Raw genomic sequence first — 21,671 nt, 5'->3', positions numbered from 1 at the left:
GGACTCTCGGGGAAGAGCCAGAGAGAAGCAGAGGGCGATCGCCTGGCCCACTCGGGCAGAGGAGTCTGCTGAGCTCCCAGGCTGGTACCCCCACCTCCAAAGCCCCCTCTAGGTCTCCTGGGTCCTTGAGGGCATAGGAAGGAGGCTGAGGGGAGAACAGGAGAGGCAGGCGGGAGGGGCCTTCCCAGACCGGAAGAGCAGGAGAGGAGGGCGTGTGTCCTGCCCACTTGAGCCCAGGAGGCCTGCTGGGCTCCCAGATGAGGTCCTCTGCCCTCTGAGACCAAGCCCCAACCCCCATAGCCCCCAGGGCCTTTTCCAGCCCTGTGGGACCTGAGCATTGGCCCCGCCCAGCACCCAAACCCTGCCCTTGCTTAGGTCCCACCCTCTACAGCCAAGGCCTTCCCCCCACCCCTTTCTTTTTCCGTCCTCCTTCTTTTTACTACTGTGGTATTGATGTCCCTTCCGGTTTTTGATTCATCTTTTATATTCTTTCTAACATAACTGTTAGTTTCCTAGTTTAATTTTCTTTTTAACTTTGTTATTGTTCCCTTTTTTTTCTTTTTCCTGCCCCAGGCGGCTTGCAGAATCTTGGTTCACGAGCCTGGGGTCAGGCCGAAGCTCCTGCGGTGGGAGCTCCGAATCTTAATCTTAACCACTGGACTAACAGAGAACCTGGGACCCCAGGGAACATTCATTGGAGTGAAGTCTCACAGAGGTCCTCATCTCAGCACCAAGACCCAGCTCTACCCAATAGCCTACAAACCCCCGAGTTGGAAACCTCAGGCCAAACAACCAGTAAGACAGGAACACAATCCCACTCATAAAAAAAAAAAAAAAAAAAAAAAGTCACAGATGAAGGAGCAAGTAAAAGCCTACAAGACCAAATAAATGAAGAGGAAATAAGCAATCTACTGAAAAAACATTCAGAGTAATGATAGTAAAGATGACCTTGAATCTCAGAAATAGAATGGAGGCACAGATTGAGAAAATACAAGAATTGTTTATAACAAAGATCTAGAAAACTAAAAAACAAACAGAGATGAACAACATAATAGCTGAAATGAAAAATACACTAGAAGGAATCAATAACAGAATAACTGAGGCAGAAGAACAAATAAGTGAGCTGGAAGACAAAATGGTAGAAATAACTGTTGAGGAGCAGAATAAAGAGAATAAAAGAACTGAAGACAATTTCAGAGACCGCTGGGACAACATTAAACGTACCAACATTCGAATTATAGGGGTCCCAGAAGAAGAAGACAAAAAGAAAGGGTAAGAAATTATTTGAAGAGATTATAGTGGAAAACTTCCCTAGCATGGGAAAGGAAATAGTCACCCAAGTCCAGGAAGCACAGGGAGTCCCATACAGGATAAACCCTAGGAAAAACACACCAAGACACACAGTAATCAAAGTAACAAATATTAAATTCAAAGAAAAAATATTAAAAACACTAAGGGAAAAACAAAAAATAACATACAAAGGAATCCCCATAAGGTTATCAGCTGATTTTTCAGTGGAAACGCTGCAGGCCACAAGGGAGTGGCAGGATATACTTAAAGTGATGAAAGAGAAAATCCTACAGCTAAGATTACTCTACCCAGCAAGGATCTCATTCAGATTCGATGGAGACGTCAAGAGCTTTTCAGACAAGCAAAAGGTAAAAGAATTCAGCACCACCAAAGCAGCTTTACAACAAATGCTAAAGAAACTTCTCTAAGGGGGAAACACAGGAGAAGAAGACCCACAAAAGCAAACCCAAAACAATTAAGAAAATGGTAATAGGAACATACATATCAATAACCACCTTGAATGTAAATGGATTAAATGCCCCAACCAAAAGACACAGACTGGCTGAATGGATACAAAACAAGACCCATATATATGCTGTCTACAAGAGACCCACTTCAGATCTAGGGACACATACAGACTGAAAGTGAAGGGATGAAAAAAGATATTCCACAAAAATGGAAATCAAAAGAAAGGTGGAGTAGCAATACTCATATCAGATAAAATAGACTCTAAAATAAAGACTGTTAAAAAGATAAGAAGGGACACTACATAATGATCAAAGGATCAATCCAAGAAGAAGATATAACAATTATAAATGTTTATGCACCCAACATATAGGAGCACCTCAATATATAAGGCAAATGCTAACAACCATGAAAGGAGAAACTGACAGTAACAAACAACAGGAGGGGACTTTAACACCCCACTTACACCAATGGACAGATCATCCAAACAGAAAAGATATAAGGAAACACATGCTTTAAATGACACAATAAACCAGATAGATCTAATTGATATTTATATAACATTCCACCCAAAAGTGGCAGAATACACTTTCTTCTCATGTGCACATGGAACATTCTCCAGGACAGATCACATCTTGGGTCACAAATCAAGCCTCAGAAAATTTAAGAAAACTGAAATCGTATACAGTATCTTTTCTGACCACAATGCTATGAGACTAGAAATCAATTACAGGAAAATAACTGTAAAAAACACAAATACATGGAGGCTAAACAGTGGGCTACTAAACAACCAAGAGATCACTGAAGAAATCAAAGAAGATATAAAAAAAAAAAAAATGGAAACAGGGCTTCCCTGGTGGCGCAGTGGTTGAGAGTCTGCCTGCCAATGCAGGGGACATGGGTTTGTGCCCCAGTCTGGGAAGATCTCACATGCCGCGGAGCAGCTGGGCCCGTAAGCCATGGCCGCTGAGCCTGTGTGTCCAGAGCCTGTGCTCCGCAACAGGAGAGGCCACAACAGTGAGAGGCCCGCGTACTGCAAAAAAAAAAAAAAACAAGAAAAAAACCATGGAAACAAATGACAATGAAAACACGATGACCCAAAACCTATGGGGCGCAGCAAAAGCAGTTCTAAGAGGGAAGGTTATAGCAATACAATCTCACCTCAAGAAACAAGAAAAATCTCAAATAAACAATCTAACCCCACACTTAAAACAACTAGAGAAAGAAGAACAAAGAAAACCCAAAGTCAGTAGAAGGAAAGAAATCATAAAGATCAGAGCAGATAGAATCAAAGAAAACAATAGCAAAGATCAATAAAACTAAAACCTGGTTCTTTGAGAAGATAAACAAAATTGATAAACCCTTAGCCAGACTCATCAAGAAAAAAAGGGAGAGGACGCAAATCAATAAAATTAGAAATGAAAAAGGAGAAATCACAACTGACACTGCAGAAATACAAAGGATTATAAGAGACTACTACAAACAACTATATGCCAATAAAACGGACAACCACGAAGAAATGGACAAATTCTTGGAAAGGTACAATTTTCCAAGACTGAACCAGGAAGAATTAGAAAATCTACACAGACTTATCACAAGTAATGAAATTGAAAGCGTAATTAAAAATCGTCCAACAAACAAAAGTCCAGGACCAGATGGCTTCACAGGTGAATTCTACCAAACATTTACAGAAGAGCTAACACACATCCTTCCCAAACTCTTCCAAAAAATTGCAGAGGAAGGAACACTCCCAAACTCATTCTATGAGGCCACCATCACCCTGATACCAAAACCAGACAAAGATACTACAAAAAAAGAAAACTATAGACCAATATCACTGATGAACATAGATGCAAAAATCCTGAACAAACTACTAGCAAAGAGAATCCAACAGCACATTAAAAAAGGATCATACACCATGATCAAGTGGGATTTATCCCAGGGATGAAAGGATTCGTCAATACACGCAAATCAATCAATGTGATACACCACATTAACAAATTAAGGAATAAAAACCATATGATCATCTCAATAGATGCAGAAAAAGCTTTTGACAAAATTCAACACTGATTTATGATAAACTCTCCAGAAAATGGGCATAGAGGAACCTACCTCAATATAATAAAGGCCACATAAGACAAACCCACAGAAAGCATCAGTCAATGGTGAAAAACTGAAAGTGACCACTAAGATCAGGAACAAGACAAGGATGTCCACTCTCGCTGCTCTTATTCAACATAGTTTTGGAAGTCCTAGCCACAGAAATCAGAGAAGAAAAAGAAATAAAAGGAATATAAATTGGAAAAGAAGTAAAACTGTCACTGTTTGCCGATGACATGATACTATACATAGAAAATCCTAAAGATGGCACCAGAAAACTACTAGAAGTAATCAATGAATTTGGTAAGGTTGCAGGATACAAAATAAATGCAGAAATCTCTTGCATTCCTAAAAACCAACAACAAAATACCAGAAAGAGAAAGTAAGGAAACACTCCCATTTACCACTGCAACGAAAAGAATAAAATACCTAGGAATAAACCTGCCTAAGGAGGCGAAAAACTTGTACTCCGAAAACTATAAAACACTGACGAAAGAAATCAAAGATGACATAAACAGATGGAGAAATATACTGTGTCCTTGGACTAGAAGAATCAATATTGTGAAAATGACTATACTACCCAAAGCAATCTACATATTCAGTGCAATCCCTATCAAACTACCAATGGCATTCTTCACAGAATTAGAACAAAAAATTTTACAATTTGTATGGAAACACAAAAGACCCTGAATAGCCAAAGCAATCTTGAGAAAGAAAAATGGAGTTGGAGGAATGAGCCTCCCCAACTTCAAACTACACCACAAAGCTACAGTAATCAAAACAGTATGGTACTGGCACAAAAACAGAAATATAGGTCAATGGTACAAGACAAAATGCCTAGAGATAAAACCATGCACATATGGGCACCTAATTTACAACGAAGGAGGTAAGAACACACAATGGAGAAAAGACAGCCTCTTCAATAAGCGGTGCTGGGAAAACTAGACAGCTACATGTAAAAGAATGAAATCAGAACACTACCTAACACAATACACAAAAATAAACTCCAAATGGATTAAAGACTTAAATGTAAGACCAGACACTATAAAACTCTTAGAGGAAAACATAGGAAAAACACTCTGACGTGAACCACAGCAAGTTCTTTTTTGACCAACCTCCTAGAGTAATGGAAATAAAAACAAAAATAAACAAATGGGACTTAATTAAAGCTTTTGCACAGTAACAGAAACCATGAACAAGACAAAAAGACAACCCTCAGAATGGAGAAAATATATGCAAATGAAACAACGGACAAGGGATTAATATCCAATATATACAAACAGCTCATGGAGCTCAATATCAAAAACACAAACAATCCAGTTAAAAAATGGACAGAAGACCTAAATAGACATTTCACCAAGGAAGACATACAGATGGCCAAGAGGTGCATGAAAAGATTCTCAACATCACTAATTATTAGAGAAATGCAAATCAAAACTACAGTGAGGTATCACCTCGTGCTGGCCAGAATGGCCATTATCAAAAAATCTAGAAACAATAAATGCTGGAAAGGGTGTGGTGAAAAGGGAACCCTCCTGCACTGTTGGTGGGGATGTAAACTGATACAACCACTATGGAAAACACTATGGAGGTTTCTTAAAAAACTAAAAATAGTTTTCATCTATAGCCTTCTGTTTTACTTGTTTTTTACCATGTGCATGTATTACGTTTATAATTAATAAACTTGATGTTAAAAATAAAAAATTAAAAAAAAAAAAAAAAAACTAAAAATAGAACTACCATATGATCCAGCAATCCCACTACTGGGCATATACCCTGAGAAAACCATAACTCAAAAAGAGACATGTACCACAATGTTCACTGCAGCACTATTTACCATAGCTAGGACATAGAACCAACCTAAATGTCCATCGACAGATGAATGGGTAAAGACTCAGCCATAAAAAGAAACGAAATTGAGTTATTTGTAGTGAGGTGGATGGACCTAGAGTCTCTCATACAGAGTGAAGTAAGTCAGAAAGAGAAAAACAAATACCGTATGCTAACACATATATATGGAATCTAAAAAAAAGTTGTACTGATGAACCTAGTTGCAGGGAAGGAATAAAGAGATGAGACATAGAAAATGGACTTCAGGACATGGGGTAGGAGGGTGAAGCTGGGGCGAAGTGAGAGTAGCATCAACATACATACACTACCGAATGTAAAATAGTTGGCTGGTGGGAAGCAGCAGTATAGCACAGGGAGATCGGCTTGGTGCTTTGTGATGACCTAGAGGGGTGGGATAGGGAGGATGGGAGGGAGGCTCAAGAGGGAGGGGATATGGGGCCATGTGTATGTATATGGCTGATTCGCTTTGTTGTGCAACAGAAACTAACACAGTATTGTGAAGTAATTATACTCCAATAAAGACCTATTAAAAAAGAGGAAAATATATATAGGCAAAGAATACTCAGAATACATAAATAGCTCTTTGTATTCTAGAAAAAACTCCTTGAGTTTAAAAAAAAACTCAAAATAAAAATAGACAAAGGATATATAAACAAGCAATTCATAGAAGAAACACAACTGTCAATAAACATGAAAACACCCAACCTCACCAATAATCAAGGAAATGCAATAATGTATGAAAACTTTTCCTTTACCCTCATTGGTCCCTAACATTCTTGACAATTTCTCACCAATTCCCAGAGCTTCAACACTCACCTGTACTCCTTATTCAACATCTACTCACTGAATTGACACACTTTTAAAAAAAAGACATGATCACCATCCTGACAAGCTTCCTGAATCTATTTCGCCACTGAGCACTGAAAAGGCCAGCACAGAGCCAACACCACCACATCCCTGTCCCCTGTTACTTGTGCAACCTTCCTCCATCAGCAGAAACGGAACTTGTTAGAATTCCCAAGCCCCAACCTAGACCTACTAAATCAGATCTGTAAGCACACACAACATATGTGCACATTAAAGCTTGAAAAGCACTAGATCAGAAGATTCGTCTCTGGGAAATGTGACAGGTTCCAGAGGAATGACCTACACATCCTGATACTGAAGGCCTCCCAATCACTCTACAAATGAAGCCCAGCAACTGAGCCACACACCCACAATGGCTTTCCAATCAGCTTTTCAATGTTTCATTTTCGAAAACCAACAGGCAGCCGAGATCTCCAGTCACTTGAAGAATGCCTTTAACATGAAAGAAACCAAAATCAAACAAAAATCAAAACACATTCTCAAGAGGGAGATGACGAAAAGTAAAAAAGTTTAAATCCTATAATATCTTCAGAGAGTTAGAAAATATTATACACATGACAGAAACATGACACAACAAAAAAGAAATACTCAAAGAACGAAAAACAGCTCCCAGAAGTTAAAAATTTAGAGAAACTTAAAAATTCAATACAAGATTTAGAAGGTAAAATTGAAGCAATTTCCCAGGTAACAGAAGAAAAAGACAAAAGAGAAAATGAAAATAAGGTAAGAGACCAAAAGGATTAGTCCAGGAGATATAACACCTAAATAACAGTATGTAGTATAAGAGAAAGATCAAAGAAAAGAGAAGGAATGAAATTATCAAATACACAGTATGAGAAGAACGCAGGACATGAATTCCCAGGCTAAAAGGTCCCTCAAGTGCCAACATAATTCACTGACTGAAGAAAAAAAAGCACAGGATATTTTAAAATATAAAAATAATGAACAATGAAAGCCAAAAAGCCAACGAACCAATGCTTCAAAATCCTGAGGGGAGGGCTTCCCTGGTGGCGCAGTGGTTAAGAATCCACCTGCCGATGCAGGGGACACGGGTTCGAGCTCTGGTCTGGGAAGATCACACATGCAGAGGACAACTAAGCCCATGCACCACAACTACTGAGCCTGCGCTCTAGAGCCCGTGAGCCACAACTACTGAAGCCCAAGCGCCTAGAGCCCATGCTCCGCAACAAGAGAAGGCACTGCAATGAGAAGCCCGCGCACCGCAACGAAGAGTAACCACCTGCTCGCCGCCAACTAGAGAAAGCCCGCGCGCAGCAACAAAGACCCAACGCAGCCAAAAATAAATAAATAATTAATTAATTAAAAAAAAAATCCTGAGGGGAATTAGTTCCAACCCAAAAGTCTGTATCTTCAAATTATCAATCAGCTGTGAGGATAGAATAAAGACACTGGTAGACATGGATGGCAAATTATTGAGATTTTGCTTGTCTTCCAGGAAGCTACCAATTTGTGTGTGTCACCAAAAAGAAGGAATAAACCAACAAAGAGAAAAATGGGATCCAGGAAACAGAGGCTCCATCTGGCAAGAGAATTTTCAAGATGATGAAAGGAAATCTCAGGATAATCACTGGAAGAAGGCAGAGAAGTCCTCCAAGAAATAAATGAAACTGGAGGGAAGCCTCCAAAGATTAAATAACTGATTGATTAACTGATGTGTCTGAAAATAAATGAGATTTACACTGTTGCAGGAATGAGACTGAACTAACGACAGGTATATACAAAACTAAGCAAATGAACAATAAAGCAATTATAAACCCCAAGAAAAGCAAAATTTTGTGCCAGAATATAAACAGTACAGTCCAAGTCTCATCTGTAACAATATTTAATTAGGCATAATGTGAACAATGAATACTGCTTAATCAAAGTGTGACATTACAATATCGAGAAAATGGGAACAGAAAAAGGTAGAGGCTAAGAACTAAATCCTCATCTTCTATAGTAGGAAATCAACAGATAATACCTAAAATGGAAAATAAACTCAGTTACCTATAGCCTAAGAATGCCAAGAATGAAACTGGAAACAAAATATTGTATGAGACAGCACAGTTTGGATGAAAGCTCAGGCTGTGATTCAACCTATTTCTTAACTGTAAAACAGGGATGGAGACCACCTCGCAGTGTTACAAATACAATACTGTGTATAATATGTTGAACGGTGCCTTGAACATTATTAGTCCCTATGTGAAGAATGTGACTTGGTGAACTCTCATCCAGACAGCATTTAAAAAGTACAGCTGCGGGCTTCCCTGGTGGCACAGTGGTTGAGAATCCACCTGCCGATGCAGGGGACAGGGGTTTGTGCCCCAGTCCGGGAGGATCCCACATGCCACGGAGGCGTCTCTTTACAACTATGAGTATGGAAACTACCACCGCAGGTAAATGGAATGAACTTACTGAACCTCTAGGCAAATGATTATTCTCTGCCCCTCCAGCCCCAAACCCTCCTTAAAATTCTAAGCCTCTATCACCACCCCTTCTGCTGGGTCTTGCCTTTCATGTATTACTTCAAATTCAATTTGCTTAAAAACTAAAACCACTTCCCTCTTCTGAGTTTCTATTAACTGCACCACTAGACACCTAGTAAGTTCAGAAAGCTGTAAACTTAGTTACATTTTATTTAACCCCTTTCTTCACTCAATAGCACCCCCTCCCCCAATCCTACCCAAGATTCTTCTTGGTTGGTACCTTTTCCATTCTTTCTTCCCACTCTTACCATCCTACACCCGGACTATTACAACCACCACCCAGGATCTAGCTTCTCTGCCTGTGCACTAGCTCCTTCCCATATATTTTACACAGTGCTAGCAAATTTTCTTCCTAGAGCATTATTTTGGTTACTCTGTTCCCAAGACATTGACCTTCAGTGTCTCATGCTTGCCAAACAGAATCTAAAACTCCACAAAAGAAGTTTGACTACAGTAGAAAAACACTGTGCCAGAATTCAAGACAGCAAGATTAGAACTCCCCTGCCACTTATTAGCTGTAAGACCATGGGCAACATTATCCTCCTTAGGGTCCTCATCCACATAAGTTCAACCACATTCAACTGTCCACATTCACTGAGCATCTACTATGCAGTCAATCACAGGATTAGGTGCTTGAACTAGAAGAGCTGTCTGAGATTTTTATCTATGACACTTAAGGCCAGACTCTCTTATAAGCTACTTTGGCTCATATCCTCCACCAACCATTATTCCCTAATATGGGCCTCCTCTAAATGCCTCTACTGGGTTCCAAGTAAATCTTTAACTTCCCTTTCGCCTAGCCTTTGTTCCTGCCACATCCCCACCCTCAAAAGGATCCTCCCACCCTCTTCTTTCCAAATCTTACCTCTCCTAGAAGACCCAGTTGAAAACCCTTCTCTTCCACCAGGCCTTCCCAACACTATCCTAATCATTTGACCAATAATTACTTGCTACCTTATGGCACCCCTTGTGCAGTTATTTTACTCTTGTACCATTATTTAACTTTTCTGTTAAAATCTTCCGTGTCCAATTTGATTAAATGTTCCTTGAGAACAGTCTGTGTAACCTTACTAGTGTCTACATTCCCCACTGTGTCCAATATCAAACTTTACTTACATCAGGAATATAGCCTTGATTTGTCAAACTCTAATGCATTCCCAAACAGGAACCAAGTTACCCCAGAACCATCAATGTTACTCACCACTTTACTTTGCACGTCTGTGTGTTCCATTCCACAATATGTTTGTCATCTGAACAACTATACAAACAGCCATTGTCTTGATGCCACTGTATGCAGTTGACTTTGTTGTCATGTCCACCACTCTGCAGATTTTTTAAAAAATTAAAAGAAAAAAAAAATAAAGCTCATCTGTTACGACAATATGCACCCTAGAATCATTACTAAACACTTAACTAAAATGTTAGGCCTTAACCTAACTAAAACAGCCTACCCATTAACCTAACTAAAATGCATCTATCCATTTCCAATATCAAAAATGAGATAAATCTTCTATAACTTTATCAAATGTTAACTTTCCCTTCTCCTCTGCTGGAAAAACATACTTCCACATCATAAGTCAAAGGACACTAGTCCTAAATGCCACCTGCTTTTGACAGGAATGCCAGCACTAAGCATGATAAAATGCTTCATGTACAGTGGCAAAAAGTTTGGGACACTTGAGTGAACTAATAAAGTCAAATCTTAAAGGGTTTAAAAGCATGTCTAGTTAAAACTATCCTTGAAAATCCCTTTATACCAAAACTATCTCTCAACTTTAGAAATCAATGTTCCTTCAGGGAAACACTAAATGTTTCCGTGTGTTGCAGCTCATACCATATGAAACTTTAAACACACTCGGCACAGCAACATGCTGGCTCACTCAGAGGCACACAGGAATGGAGAAATCAACTGGGAAAGAGCAAATTCAAGTCTCCCACACATTCCAGGACAAGCTCATCCAGCAGAATTAAGGTACTAAATCACCTACACTGTGAGCAATTATTGTTTTCATTCTTTCCATCTGAATTCACATTAAATATACATACAATCAGTCACCACTGTGTACACATCTAAGCATAAAAGTTAAAACTCAAAATCACTACTTCCATCATACAGATTAGTCCCATCTCAAAAGAAAAATATTTTTCAAAAATATTTATTTTTTGGCTGCGTTGGGTCTTTGTTGCTGTGCGTGGGCTTTCTCTAGTTGTGGTGAGCAGGGTCTACTCTCCGTTGCGGCACGCGGGCTTCTCATTGCAGCAGCTTCTCTTGTTGCGGAGCATGGGATCTAGGAGTGTAGGCTTTCAGTAGTTGTGGTGCACGGCTCAGTAGTTGTGGCTCGCAAGCTCTAGAACACAGGTTCCGTAGTTGTGGCACACGGGCTTAGCTGCTCCGTGGCACGTGGGATCTTCCCGGACTAGCGCTCGAACCCGTGTCCCCTGCATTGGCAGGCGGATTCTTAACCACTGCACCACCAGGGAAATCCAAAAGAAAAATATTTTTAAATGCTAAGTTCAGTTACTTCCCTTCCTTCCTACGAGCTATCTACTCAAAGAACTAAGTCCTACATTATAGCCACACACACAAAGAACTGAACAAAGGATATGAACAGATAAATTCCATAGAAAGAATTCAGTAAGAAAATTTTTAATAGTAATTCAAGAGATACAAAGCAAAACAAAGTGACATTTTTAGTCTGTTCATCTACCAATTTGTTTAGCATTATAATATCCACCCTGGTAAGATTACAGGGCACTATCATACGTTGCTAGGTGCTAGCGTACCTTTTTGGAAAGCAATCTAGCAAGTGTCCACTCATTCATTAGTTACTCATTCAACAAACATTTACTCAATACCAATTACATGCCAGGCACTACACTAGGCACTTTCAATATATAATTATGTCTAAATCTCAAAGTCATGCAACGTAGGTTATATAATACTGAAGAGATGAGAAGTTATATTACTTATCCTTGATCATATAACTAGCAGGATTCAACCTCAGGATAGACTAGTTCCAAAGCCTGGGCCCTTTCTACCTCACCACGTCATCCCAACACTCCTTGCCCTGACCCTCTTGGTTCCTTTCTAATAAACTCATTCCCTGTTAAAGATTTATATATAATCCTGGGAGGTATCAAATTGATCTAAAAAGGAGTTCTAGGCTCCATCAGCATCATGTCTGCAGCCACAGTAACTGAGTAAAGCAGCTATCACAGTGCACCAGATACTAGGTACCTACTGACCACAGAAAACTGACCAAATCAAAGGATGAGACCCAAACTATAGTGGGGTAAAAGCCCACGAGGACTACATTCAACTTGGAGGAAGGAGGAATAAAGGGAGATTTCCTTTACATATACCTCTGAATGCTTTAAATTTTTTTCAGTTGTATATTATTTTTATAATCTTTAATATAAAAACAAGTGATATATTTTTATTTTTTAAATAAATTTCTTTATTTTTTTTTGGCTGCGTTAGGTCTTCATTGCTGTGCGCGGGCTTTCTCTAGTTCCGGCGAGCGGGGGCTACTCTTCGTTGCTGTGCGCGGGCTTCTCACTGCGGTGGCTTCTCTTGTTGCAGAGCATGGGCTCTAGGCACGTGGGCTTCAGTAGTTGTGGCATGTGGGCTCAGTAGTTGTGGCTCACGGGCTCCAGAGGGCAGGCTCAGTAGTTGTGGTGCACAGGCTTAGTTGCTCCACGGCATGTGGGATCTTCCCGGACCAGGGCTCGAAGCCGTGTCCCCTGCATTGGCAGGCGGATTCTTAACCACTGCACCACCAGGTAAGTCCCAACAAGTGATATATTTTTAAATGCAGATATAAAATCAGATAAAAATTTTCACCTATCAAATTAGCTGGGTTTTTTTTTGTTAGCCTTACTGCTGTTTTAATGGAATAATCAACGATGGCAAAAACACTACTGAAATACACGTACCGTCCTTCCACTGCTGATACAGTACAAATTAGAAAAGCTTTCAGAAAATTGTTATACTATGTATAAAAAGGCTTAACACTCACACCTTTGACCCATTAATTACAGGTTAGTAATTCTGAGAACCCGTATAATAAGAAAAGAGTTTTGTAACAAAAAAATCGGAAACTACCTAAATGGTCAGTAAGAGTTAAACCACCAATGGACCACCCCATTTACAGGATTTTATGCAGTCACTGAAAATGTTTATAACTAGTTCTCGACAAGTATGAAAATTACTCATGTTGTAATTTAAAAGAAAATATCAGAATACAAAATAGATAGACAGAACCCAACTGTATTTTTTAAACATATGCATAAAGCAAAGAAATATGCAATCTATCAAAAGAGGTTCTCTCGGTGATAAACTTAGGTATAATTGTTTTCCCTTTTCAACTTCAGGTAGTTCCAAATTGTCTATGGATAGATGTTACTTTAAAGAGAAAACATTCTTTTATTCATATATACAGAAAGCATTCCTATATACAGACAGGAGTTAAGTGAACACCAAAAACATACTGTAGTAGACACTGTCTGAAATACATTATGCCAGTTAAGTTACTGTCTAGCAGCACCAAGCCCTCACTTCTCTGCTCTGGACGCTGGGGCTGGGACTCTGCAAACCCCATTTCTGCTTTGCCAGCTGGATCGTTAGTAGGCTCCCCCAATAAGAGTGCAGAAGGGAGACAAGGCTGGAGGAGGAACAACGGAGGTGTTCCTTCCTGTCTCCCAGTTTGCATCATCCCAACATTTCTTCACCCCAGCAGGGGCAATCCTTTTGGCAGCAGCTGAACCCAATATGCAGTTTTTTCAACACCTGGAGAACCAGAGACACCAGCAGTCAGCTAAAACCCCCTCCTCAGAGGTCTGGACCCTAAGTCTATGGGGCCACTCTCCCTCAAGAGACATCAGCACAGAGAGCAATACCTGCTTCTCAAAGGTCTGAGTTTCAGCAATAATTCCACCACCTCCCTCGTTCCCTAGCCCTGGAGGTGGTGCGCTCCTTCTGCAGCTGCTGTCTGTGATACTCAGAATTCTTTCTACCCTTTCTTATTTTAAGCCTAGTCAATAGTTCTTCACACTCTTCATATCCTGACCTATAATAATGACTAAGTTACCTATCACAGCTTTAACAAATATTACTGTTCAAAATTTTAAATATGGAAAGGGCAGAAAAATGCCCCCATACTGCAGATCCTATAGCATATCCTGAGCTGCTTTGTTTTTAATAAGTCTCTAATAATCAGTTTCCTGTCATCGCTCTTATATATAATACACACACACACACACACACACACATACTTACTATCAATTTACTGTGTAATTCTCCTTTTACTGTACTGTATAATAAAATACTACCAACTGCTGTACCAAGAGCCAACAAGTCAACCTGGTTACTTGTCCCTATAGCTTCTGATTTCCTTTTTTTCCTCTGTGGACCTTCCTGGAAAAAAAAGAAAAAACAATTTTTACTTTATTATTTCAAACACTGAAACATCATTAATGCAAAAATGCAAATGCCCACTAGCCCACAAATGAATGTGACTGCTTCTAAGAAATTTTTTTTTAAAGTGGAGATGTGATTTGCTCTCAGATGATTTCTTTCTCACTACTTAGAAAATAATTACTCCAATGGAAAGAACTCATAATACTCTGTCCCCATCTCCTACCTCTCTGAAAGGAAGGCAAACAGGATAACTGAGTATGCTCTTGGTAGTATTCTACTCTTAACAAGTCCGAACAGCCTCAATGCTGCTTCCACTTCTCGGAAACCAACCATTCCCAACACAAGTGAAGCCTCCACTCCGAAGCAAAGAGATTACAGATCCATACACAAGCAACCAATGCTTTCCCCCTCCCCACCTCCCCCAAAATCTTTCCTTGCATTGTGGATTCATTTTCAGGAAAAGGGACTCAAATGCTTTTATATTTATAAACATACAATTACCTCACTTAAGAGTCAAAAAATGGTTGTAACTCGTATAGCAGTGCAAAGCACACACTAAAGAAGTTGTTCCAGTGACTCTTTAAGGGTCAGTATGAAAGTTCCATGTTGTCTTTGTGATTCTAATGACTTAAGAGGCACAAGTTTCAATCTAGTGTCAAACAGCCCAAGACTTCTTTGATTTAATTCAAAAAATGAACAGCTCATCTATCCATCAGAAAGACAACCAATTGATCACAACTTTAGAGTACTACTTTAGAGTTTATAATGCTGAATAATAATTTATAATTTTGAAATTTTTCTTCCACATGTTTTTAATTTTTTAAAATTAAAGCTTGCTAGCCTATGTTTTAGCATAAAGAAGTTCTGAGAAATCCATTCTTTTAGTGTAAAAGAGACCAATATTACAGAAAAGAGAACATTTTCTCCATAGTGGAAGATCTTTGCTCCACAGCACAAAAAAGCAGCCCAGGATACATAAAATCTGCCCAACCCAGAAAACCACCAATGAAAACTACGATGTTACCAGTGCATAAAGAAAATCAAGGAGCAAATTTGTAAGGCATTTTCCATTTTTTTTCTCTTAGTTATCCTCTAGAGATGTTACATTTGAAGAATTTGATTCATTGGACGCTCTAAGTCAACAAAAAGTTAAAAGATTTAACAAAAAATAAGGTAACTTTAAATACAGAAAAAATAATGAACATTTTGCAAGTCCTGAGAAATGTATCCACATTAATAAACTCAAAAGGGAGGTCACAATTAATAGCCAAAGTATAAAAACGTCTGATGGTCCCCTCAGTAACATTCTTCGTCAGGAAATGTCCTAGGCCCCACCTTCAGTTACGTGAATTTCTAAAGCCACCTCTGAATGATTCCAGAGGGCAAATGTGGTTTCTGCATAAGGTTATGGACATAAACACCTATTTCAGGCAAGGACAATAGAGGAAATTATATAGAGGAATATATACTACTACCTCATCAGAAACCTCTCCTCTGAAAGATTCTAGAAAGCATTTCTTCTATTCTTGGTTTTCCCCAAATCAAATTAAAATTATCTACAATGAGGTTTCTAACGTATGAAACATAGGCTGGTCCAAATATGTATATGTTTTTCTGCAGATGTGAATTTGCATTAAAAAGCACAAAGAAATTTTAGAAATTAAATGTTAACATATTCAAAAACCTGATTTCCCTATCAGCAAAATCTCTATTTTTAGGAGAAGCAGAGGCTAGTGGTAGGAGTATCACAGAATCTATGCTCAATTTTGAGGATCACTGGTCTAAATCTAAATAATAATCCAATTAATTAACCTCAAAGAACTAATGACTCATGTATGTTTTCTCCGAGTTGGATGATCTTTTTAAAAATAACTTCCCATTCAGCAGGATGTGCATCAACCAGATAAGAAGTTTATATAACCAATGTGCATTTTAGTGAAATCTAATATTTTAACTATTACCCCATTACTAAATATTTCTGAAACCAAGAGTTTAGTGGTACTGATGATTATAGATTATGACAGACTTTTGTTGGCATTTTCTGTCAGAACCTGTTATTTCTGTGATCAAAAATTTCAATGACTCCCCAGAGAAGAGTAAATCAAAACAACTGTTTGGTAGGGCTTCCCTGGTGGCGCAGTGGTTGAGAGTCCACCTGCCGATGCAGGGGACGCGAGTTCGTGCCCCGGTCCGGGAGGATCCCACATTCTGCGGAGCGGCTGGGCCCATGAGCCATGGCCACTGAGCCTGCGTGTCTGGAGCCTGTGCTCCGCCACGGGAGAGGCCACAGCAGTGGGAGACCCGCGTAACCCCAAAAAAACAAAAACAAAAACAAAACTGTTTGGCATTCAAAGCATCCACAATTTGCCTCCAAACCACCTTTTCCAGTCTTATTCCAATTCCATCCTTACATTGGTACTCCCTAATCACGAATACACTTTTCCCATTTGCTTTTCCTCTTTGGGAGGGGCCTTTTTCTATCCGCCTCAATTATCAATTTGGTTAAAATCGATCCTTGCTTCAAGGTCCACCTCAAAATATGATCTCTCCACAAAAACCTCTTCTTTCAGACACAGTATATCTGAATTGTCTGTATTTCTTCTTTAATGACTTAGTCATACTGCTTTGTTTCATGTCATGTGCACATTAATTACATGTGTAAACATATAAAGTGAATGGATAGGGTAGGCTAAAAATTTAGTTCATATATCTGTAATCAGAAAATCTGAGTTCCAGGGAATTCCCTGGAGGTCAAGTGGTTAGGACTCTGGCGCTTTCACTGCAGGGCCCCAGGTTCGATCCCTGGTCAGGGAACAAAGACCCCACAAGCCTCGTGGCGTGACCGAAAAAAAGAACAAAAACAAACAAAAAAAAGAAAATCTGAGTTCCAGAAAGTACCAGGAACGAAGACCAAAAGGATTCGGTCTATTACTTAGACTAAATAGTCTTTTCCAGTGTGAAGGGCTGACCGAGCTAAGCAATAAATACCAACAGCAGTCTCAAGAAAGCAGTATTTGATCTAGAAAGCAATCAGAAGGCTGAGTGAGTCTAAATGTGCATGATTTATAAAAGCAAGGCATGGTACAATGAAGTGAAGACAGAGGAAAAAGCACATCCAGGTGATGAGAAGTCTGATTTTGATCAATTAAGCCCTGACTTTTTAGACTAAGAACCCAGAGTAAGAAGAGTTTACATGGAAAGCCAATACACACACTCATAAAAACATGTATATAGCTGAAACAAGTTTCACCAAAAAACTTATCCTTTACCATGCAAAATACACTCTAATATTGTCTACTTCATCATTGTAATGCTGTCACAACCCACTAAATCTATTTCACAATCCACTAATGGTTCAAAACCTATTTTGAAAAATACTGACCTCTAGTCACTGAAAATTATGGCAAAGTTTCAAGTTTCACTCTGCAATTAGTCTCCTATGCCATTTCTTGGCCTATCTTAAATGTCACTTACTCTGGCAAATGTCTAAGTTTCATAGGTAACAATGAACAAAATGTGTGCATATTACATGTAATTACATACAGTATGTACATCAAAAACAAATTCTAATACACAGGAACTTCTATTTCTGCCAATAAGATTTATTAGGCAAACCATAGGCTTTTGAAGTTTAAACACTGGAGAGACCTTAAGACAGAGCATTATACAGGAACACAACTGGATTGTGCTGCATCCCTAAGGGTTAGGACTGGGGATGCTCAGATTTTTCCTAGAACCATCCTTAATGCTGCTGTGCTTGCCTGTCTAATGCCTGAAATGCCATGTGCCTCCTTAATAAGCACTAAGCCATATGGGGTCATTTTAACTACAGTGACAGCAAAGTAACATAAATGCATTTATTGTGGTAGCCAGTCTGTTTCTTCAGGGCTCTACAGCAGTTAGAGAAGGAAAAATTGAAAAGTTTGGATCTTAAAGGAACAATGAATAGCAGGGTCAGTTCCTGGGTAGCTCAGCCACTTACTGTGTGCCTCTGGCATATCATTTACCATCTCAGCCTCAGTTTACACACATAAACCTGAGGAACTCTAAAAACAGCATCCATGCATAGTCCATCAATCCATCTCCTTGCACTTTTCTCATCATCATCTGAGGTCCTCTTCCCCCCAGGCTCCATCACCCAAATAAAATGCTCAGCTATATGATATACACAAAAATCTTCTAAAAACTACTGTGACATAAATGCAAAGAATTATAATCATTTTGTGACCAAGAAGCAATCTAATTTTTATAAAAATTTATGAACCACTGCTTTAGCTCCTGTTACCCAAGAAACCCAGCACCAACTCATTTTTCTCCACTGATAAGAGTAATGTCACCAAACTCTGTCCTTGGGTGGCAAACTGCCAGTTACTGAACCAGATGCAGAATACTCCTACAAACTGATTTACATGTAAAATAAGGGCTTAAGAGAGCATCTTAAAACTTCAGTGGCAAGGATCATAACCCAGGGACCTGGGAGCAAAGGTAGAAAATGAAGAGTGATTTGTAGCAACCGCTATCTTTAAAAATCACATCCTCTCAATTCTGTGACTCAAGATCTAAGGTTACAGTAAGAGCACTGGACCAGGAGTCAAAGTACTTTGACTCTAGTGGCTACAGCTACTTCATTGGTTAATAAGGCTTTGGAGAAGTCATTTAAACTTTCTTAGTTCTGATTCTCAGTTTTTAAAAATGTAACAATTACAGGGCATTTCACAGAGTCAGGTGACTAAAGTGAGAGCATACAAGTAAAAGGACACTGAAACCTGTAAGAACTTTTTTTAATGTAGTCCAACTCTTTTTCAAGGAGGCCTCCAAAAGTAAAGTGACTTGCTCAAGGTGACAAAACAAGTTTGAGTCCTGGGTATGAAACCAAATCTAGGTATTTTTCTATTGTATCAGACTGCTATAAATAATCCAAAACTGACTTTTAACAGGAAATTTAAGACCAGGCAAAAGTTTTACTCCTGACACATACAATATGATTGAAAGTCAAGAGAATATCAAGTGGGTGACAAATATCTGCCAGCCTAATATGAATGATTTGTTCCAGATAATAGAGAGTTGGGCTCTAAATACCTGCATTCTAGTCCTGGTTCCATTTTTGGTTTTTCGCAAGTTGCTTAACTTTCCAAAGCCTCAGTTTCTTCTTCGCGAACAAAGCAAAAAGTTAGTCTTTATCTACCTTGCAGGACTAACCATGCAAATGAGAGGTAATAACAACAATTAACACTTGCAGCATTTACATACCAAGAACTACTCTCAATGCTTTATGCATCATTAAGTATGTTCACCTTCACAACCACTCTATGAGGTGAGTACTATTATTCCCATTTAGAGGCACAATTCCTACGATGAAGCCAAGCCTGGGTTCAAAGCGAGGAAGTATAGTTTGGGTCCATGCATCTAACCACTGCTCCACATTTCCTCTCACCATTAGAATTATTAACACTTTACAAGACCGTTAAAATACAAACACAGGAATTTGAAAAGGAGAAATATGCAGAGTGCTGTCATCTTAATGACAACTGATTTTTTTTAAAGTCCTAGTTTTGTGTTTGACTTAAGGGCCCTGATAAGGTCTCTTTAATGATCAACAGGAGTCACTTCATCCAAAAACTATGAAAATCAAGCTTAAGATCCGAAAAACACCTAAACATACTCATCCAAAGTATAACAAGTTAGATGTATCCCTACTTTCAACCTAAAAAGTTAGCAGAAAGTTTCCTAGGATAGTCAGGTGGAGTTAAGATCTATACTAAACACTGTTTTTTTTCTTTTTTTGTGTGTATATGCTTAAATACTAACTTTTTAAGGTTTACACACAGTGTCAGCTAAATACCACACAACTCAATACCTGATGCTTCCAAATCACACTGCACTGATTCGGGTTGGCTACCTTATACACGCAGTTCCCACGTGCGTGTGAAATAGTGCTGATGTAGCCAAGTGACTCCACAGTGAATGACATCTTTCATTGAATCCCTAAGAGTGAGAAGCCTTCCCTAACTCAGCAGTGCCCCGTGTAAGAGAAACTCCACCTGGACTCACGTTCGTTAAGTTAAACTACAACTTCACTTTACCTCCATATCCTAATGCAGACTTCAGACTTGGGGAAAAGGGAATGTACAAAGGGGGAGCCGAGCAGATGTTAAAACTTTAAAATGGCTAAAAAAACTTCAGATGGCTTACAGTGAAAACGAGTCTGGGAAAAGTCAACACTTTCAAATAGTCACATCCTAGACGTGGAAGAGAACACGTGGTGAGCCGGCCCCCAAGAGTGGGGGGTGGAGGGGGGTGTCCGGAAGCAAGGAAATAGACTTGTTCATTCTAACTGCCCAGCGGAAGGCCGATGAGCTGGGTAGGGGTCGGAGAACAACAATACAGCCCCAACGTGGGGTTCTGTCAAAAGCCAGAGCTCTGAAAAGCGCAAGCAGGAGAGCCAGGCCTGGTAGCCGCTCCTGGGGGACCCGGGGCCTCGGAGAACATGGCGGCCCCCGCGACGGCTGGGCCCAGACCACATGGAGCCCGCCAGGAGGGCTCCGGTCCGCTACCCGTCGGATCTGGCCGCGCCCTCTCTCGTTGCCCTCAGGACAGGCCACGCACGGGGCTGACGGTGTGGGCCCAGCGCGCCTCCACCGCGCTCTGTGCCTCCTCGCCTCGGGCCTCGGAGGGCCACGCGCAATGCCGGATCGCGCGCCGCCGGGCCGCGAAGCGCTGAGGCTGAGCCTGAGCGGCCACCCGCCCCGCGCCATCCAGCTCGCTTTACCTTGGCCTGCAGCCGCGCTGGCGCCCAGGCCAGGCAGGTGCAGGTACCGCTGAGGTGGGCGGAAGGCACGTACTCCTGGTGCAGCCGGTTGCTGGCTGTCTCCCACACTCTCAGGTGACCGTCTGTAGACGCTAAAGCGAAATAGGCCTGGCTTTGCGGGGAGAAGGCGCAGGGGATCCCCGCGGGGAGAAGGGGTCCGCAACACCTCCGCCACCCGCCGCCATTGCTGCTCTGGCTCCGCGGCAGCCACGTGTTCGCCCGTGCGCAGGCGCACCGGCACGGGGCGGGGCCTGGAGGGGGAAGTGGGGCGGAGGGAGTGCAAGGAGCAGAGGGAGTGGCTCTTCGCGACGCAAGCGAGCGTTGGACGGCCTACCTGTGGACGGTGGCCCAGTGGGCTCAGTACTAACTTGTTCTGGGGACGTGT

At 40.4% G+C, this 21,671-nt stretch overlaps 1 protein-coding gene across 1 annotated transcript in view; it reads right to left on the bottom strand.

Moving 5' to 3' along the window:
- Positions 1 to 21,471, bottom strand: part of WDR43 (WD repeat domain 43) — a 49,887-nt gene extending 28,416 nt beyond the window's left edge. Inside the window, 4 exon segments of the mRNA XM_032652672.1 lie at positions 10,261 to 10,382; positions 14,338 to 14,475; positions 21,248 to 21,450; positions 21,453 to 21,471. Of these exon segments, the coding sequence (XP_032508563.1) occupies positions 10,261 to 10,382; positions 14,338 to 14,475; positions 21,248 to 21,450; positions 21,453 to 21,471 (482 nt within the window).
- Positions 21,472 to 21,671: the final 200 nt, after the last annotated feature.

This window comes from Phocoena sinus, chromosome 13 (genome assembly GCF_008692025.1).
Source record: "Phocoena sinus isolate mPhoSin1 chromosome 13, mPhoSin1.pri, whole genome shotgun sequence".
In the NCBI taxonomy this organism is placed as follows: Eukaryota; Metazoa; Chordata; class Mammalia; order Artiodactyla; family Phocoenidae; genus Phocoena; species Phocoena sinus.
Note: the sequence above shows the minus strand (reverse complement) of the source record. Positions and strands in the feature narration are given on the sequence as shown.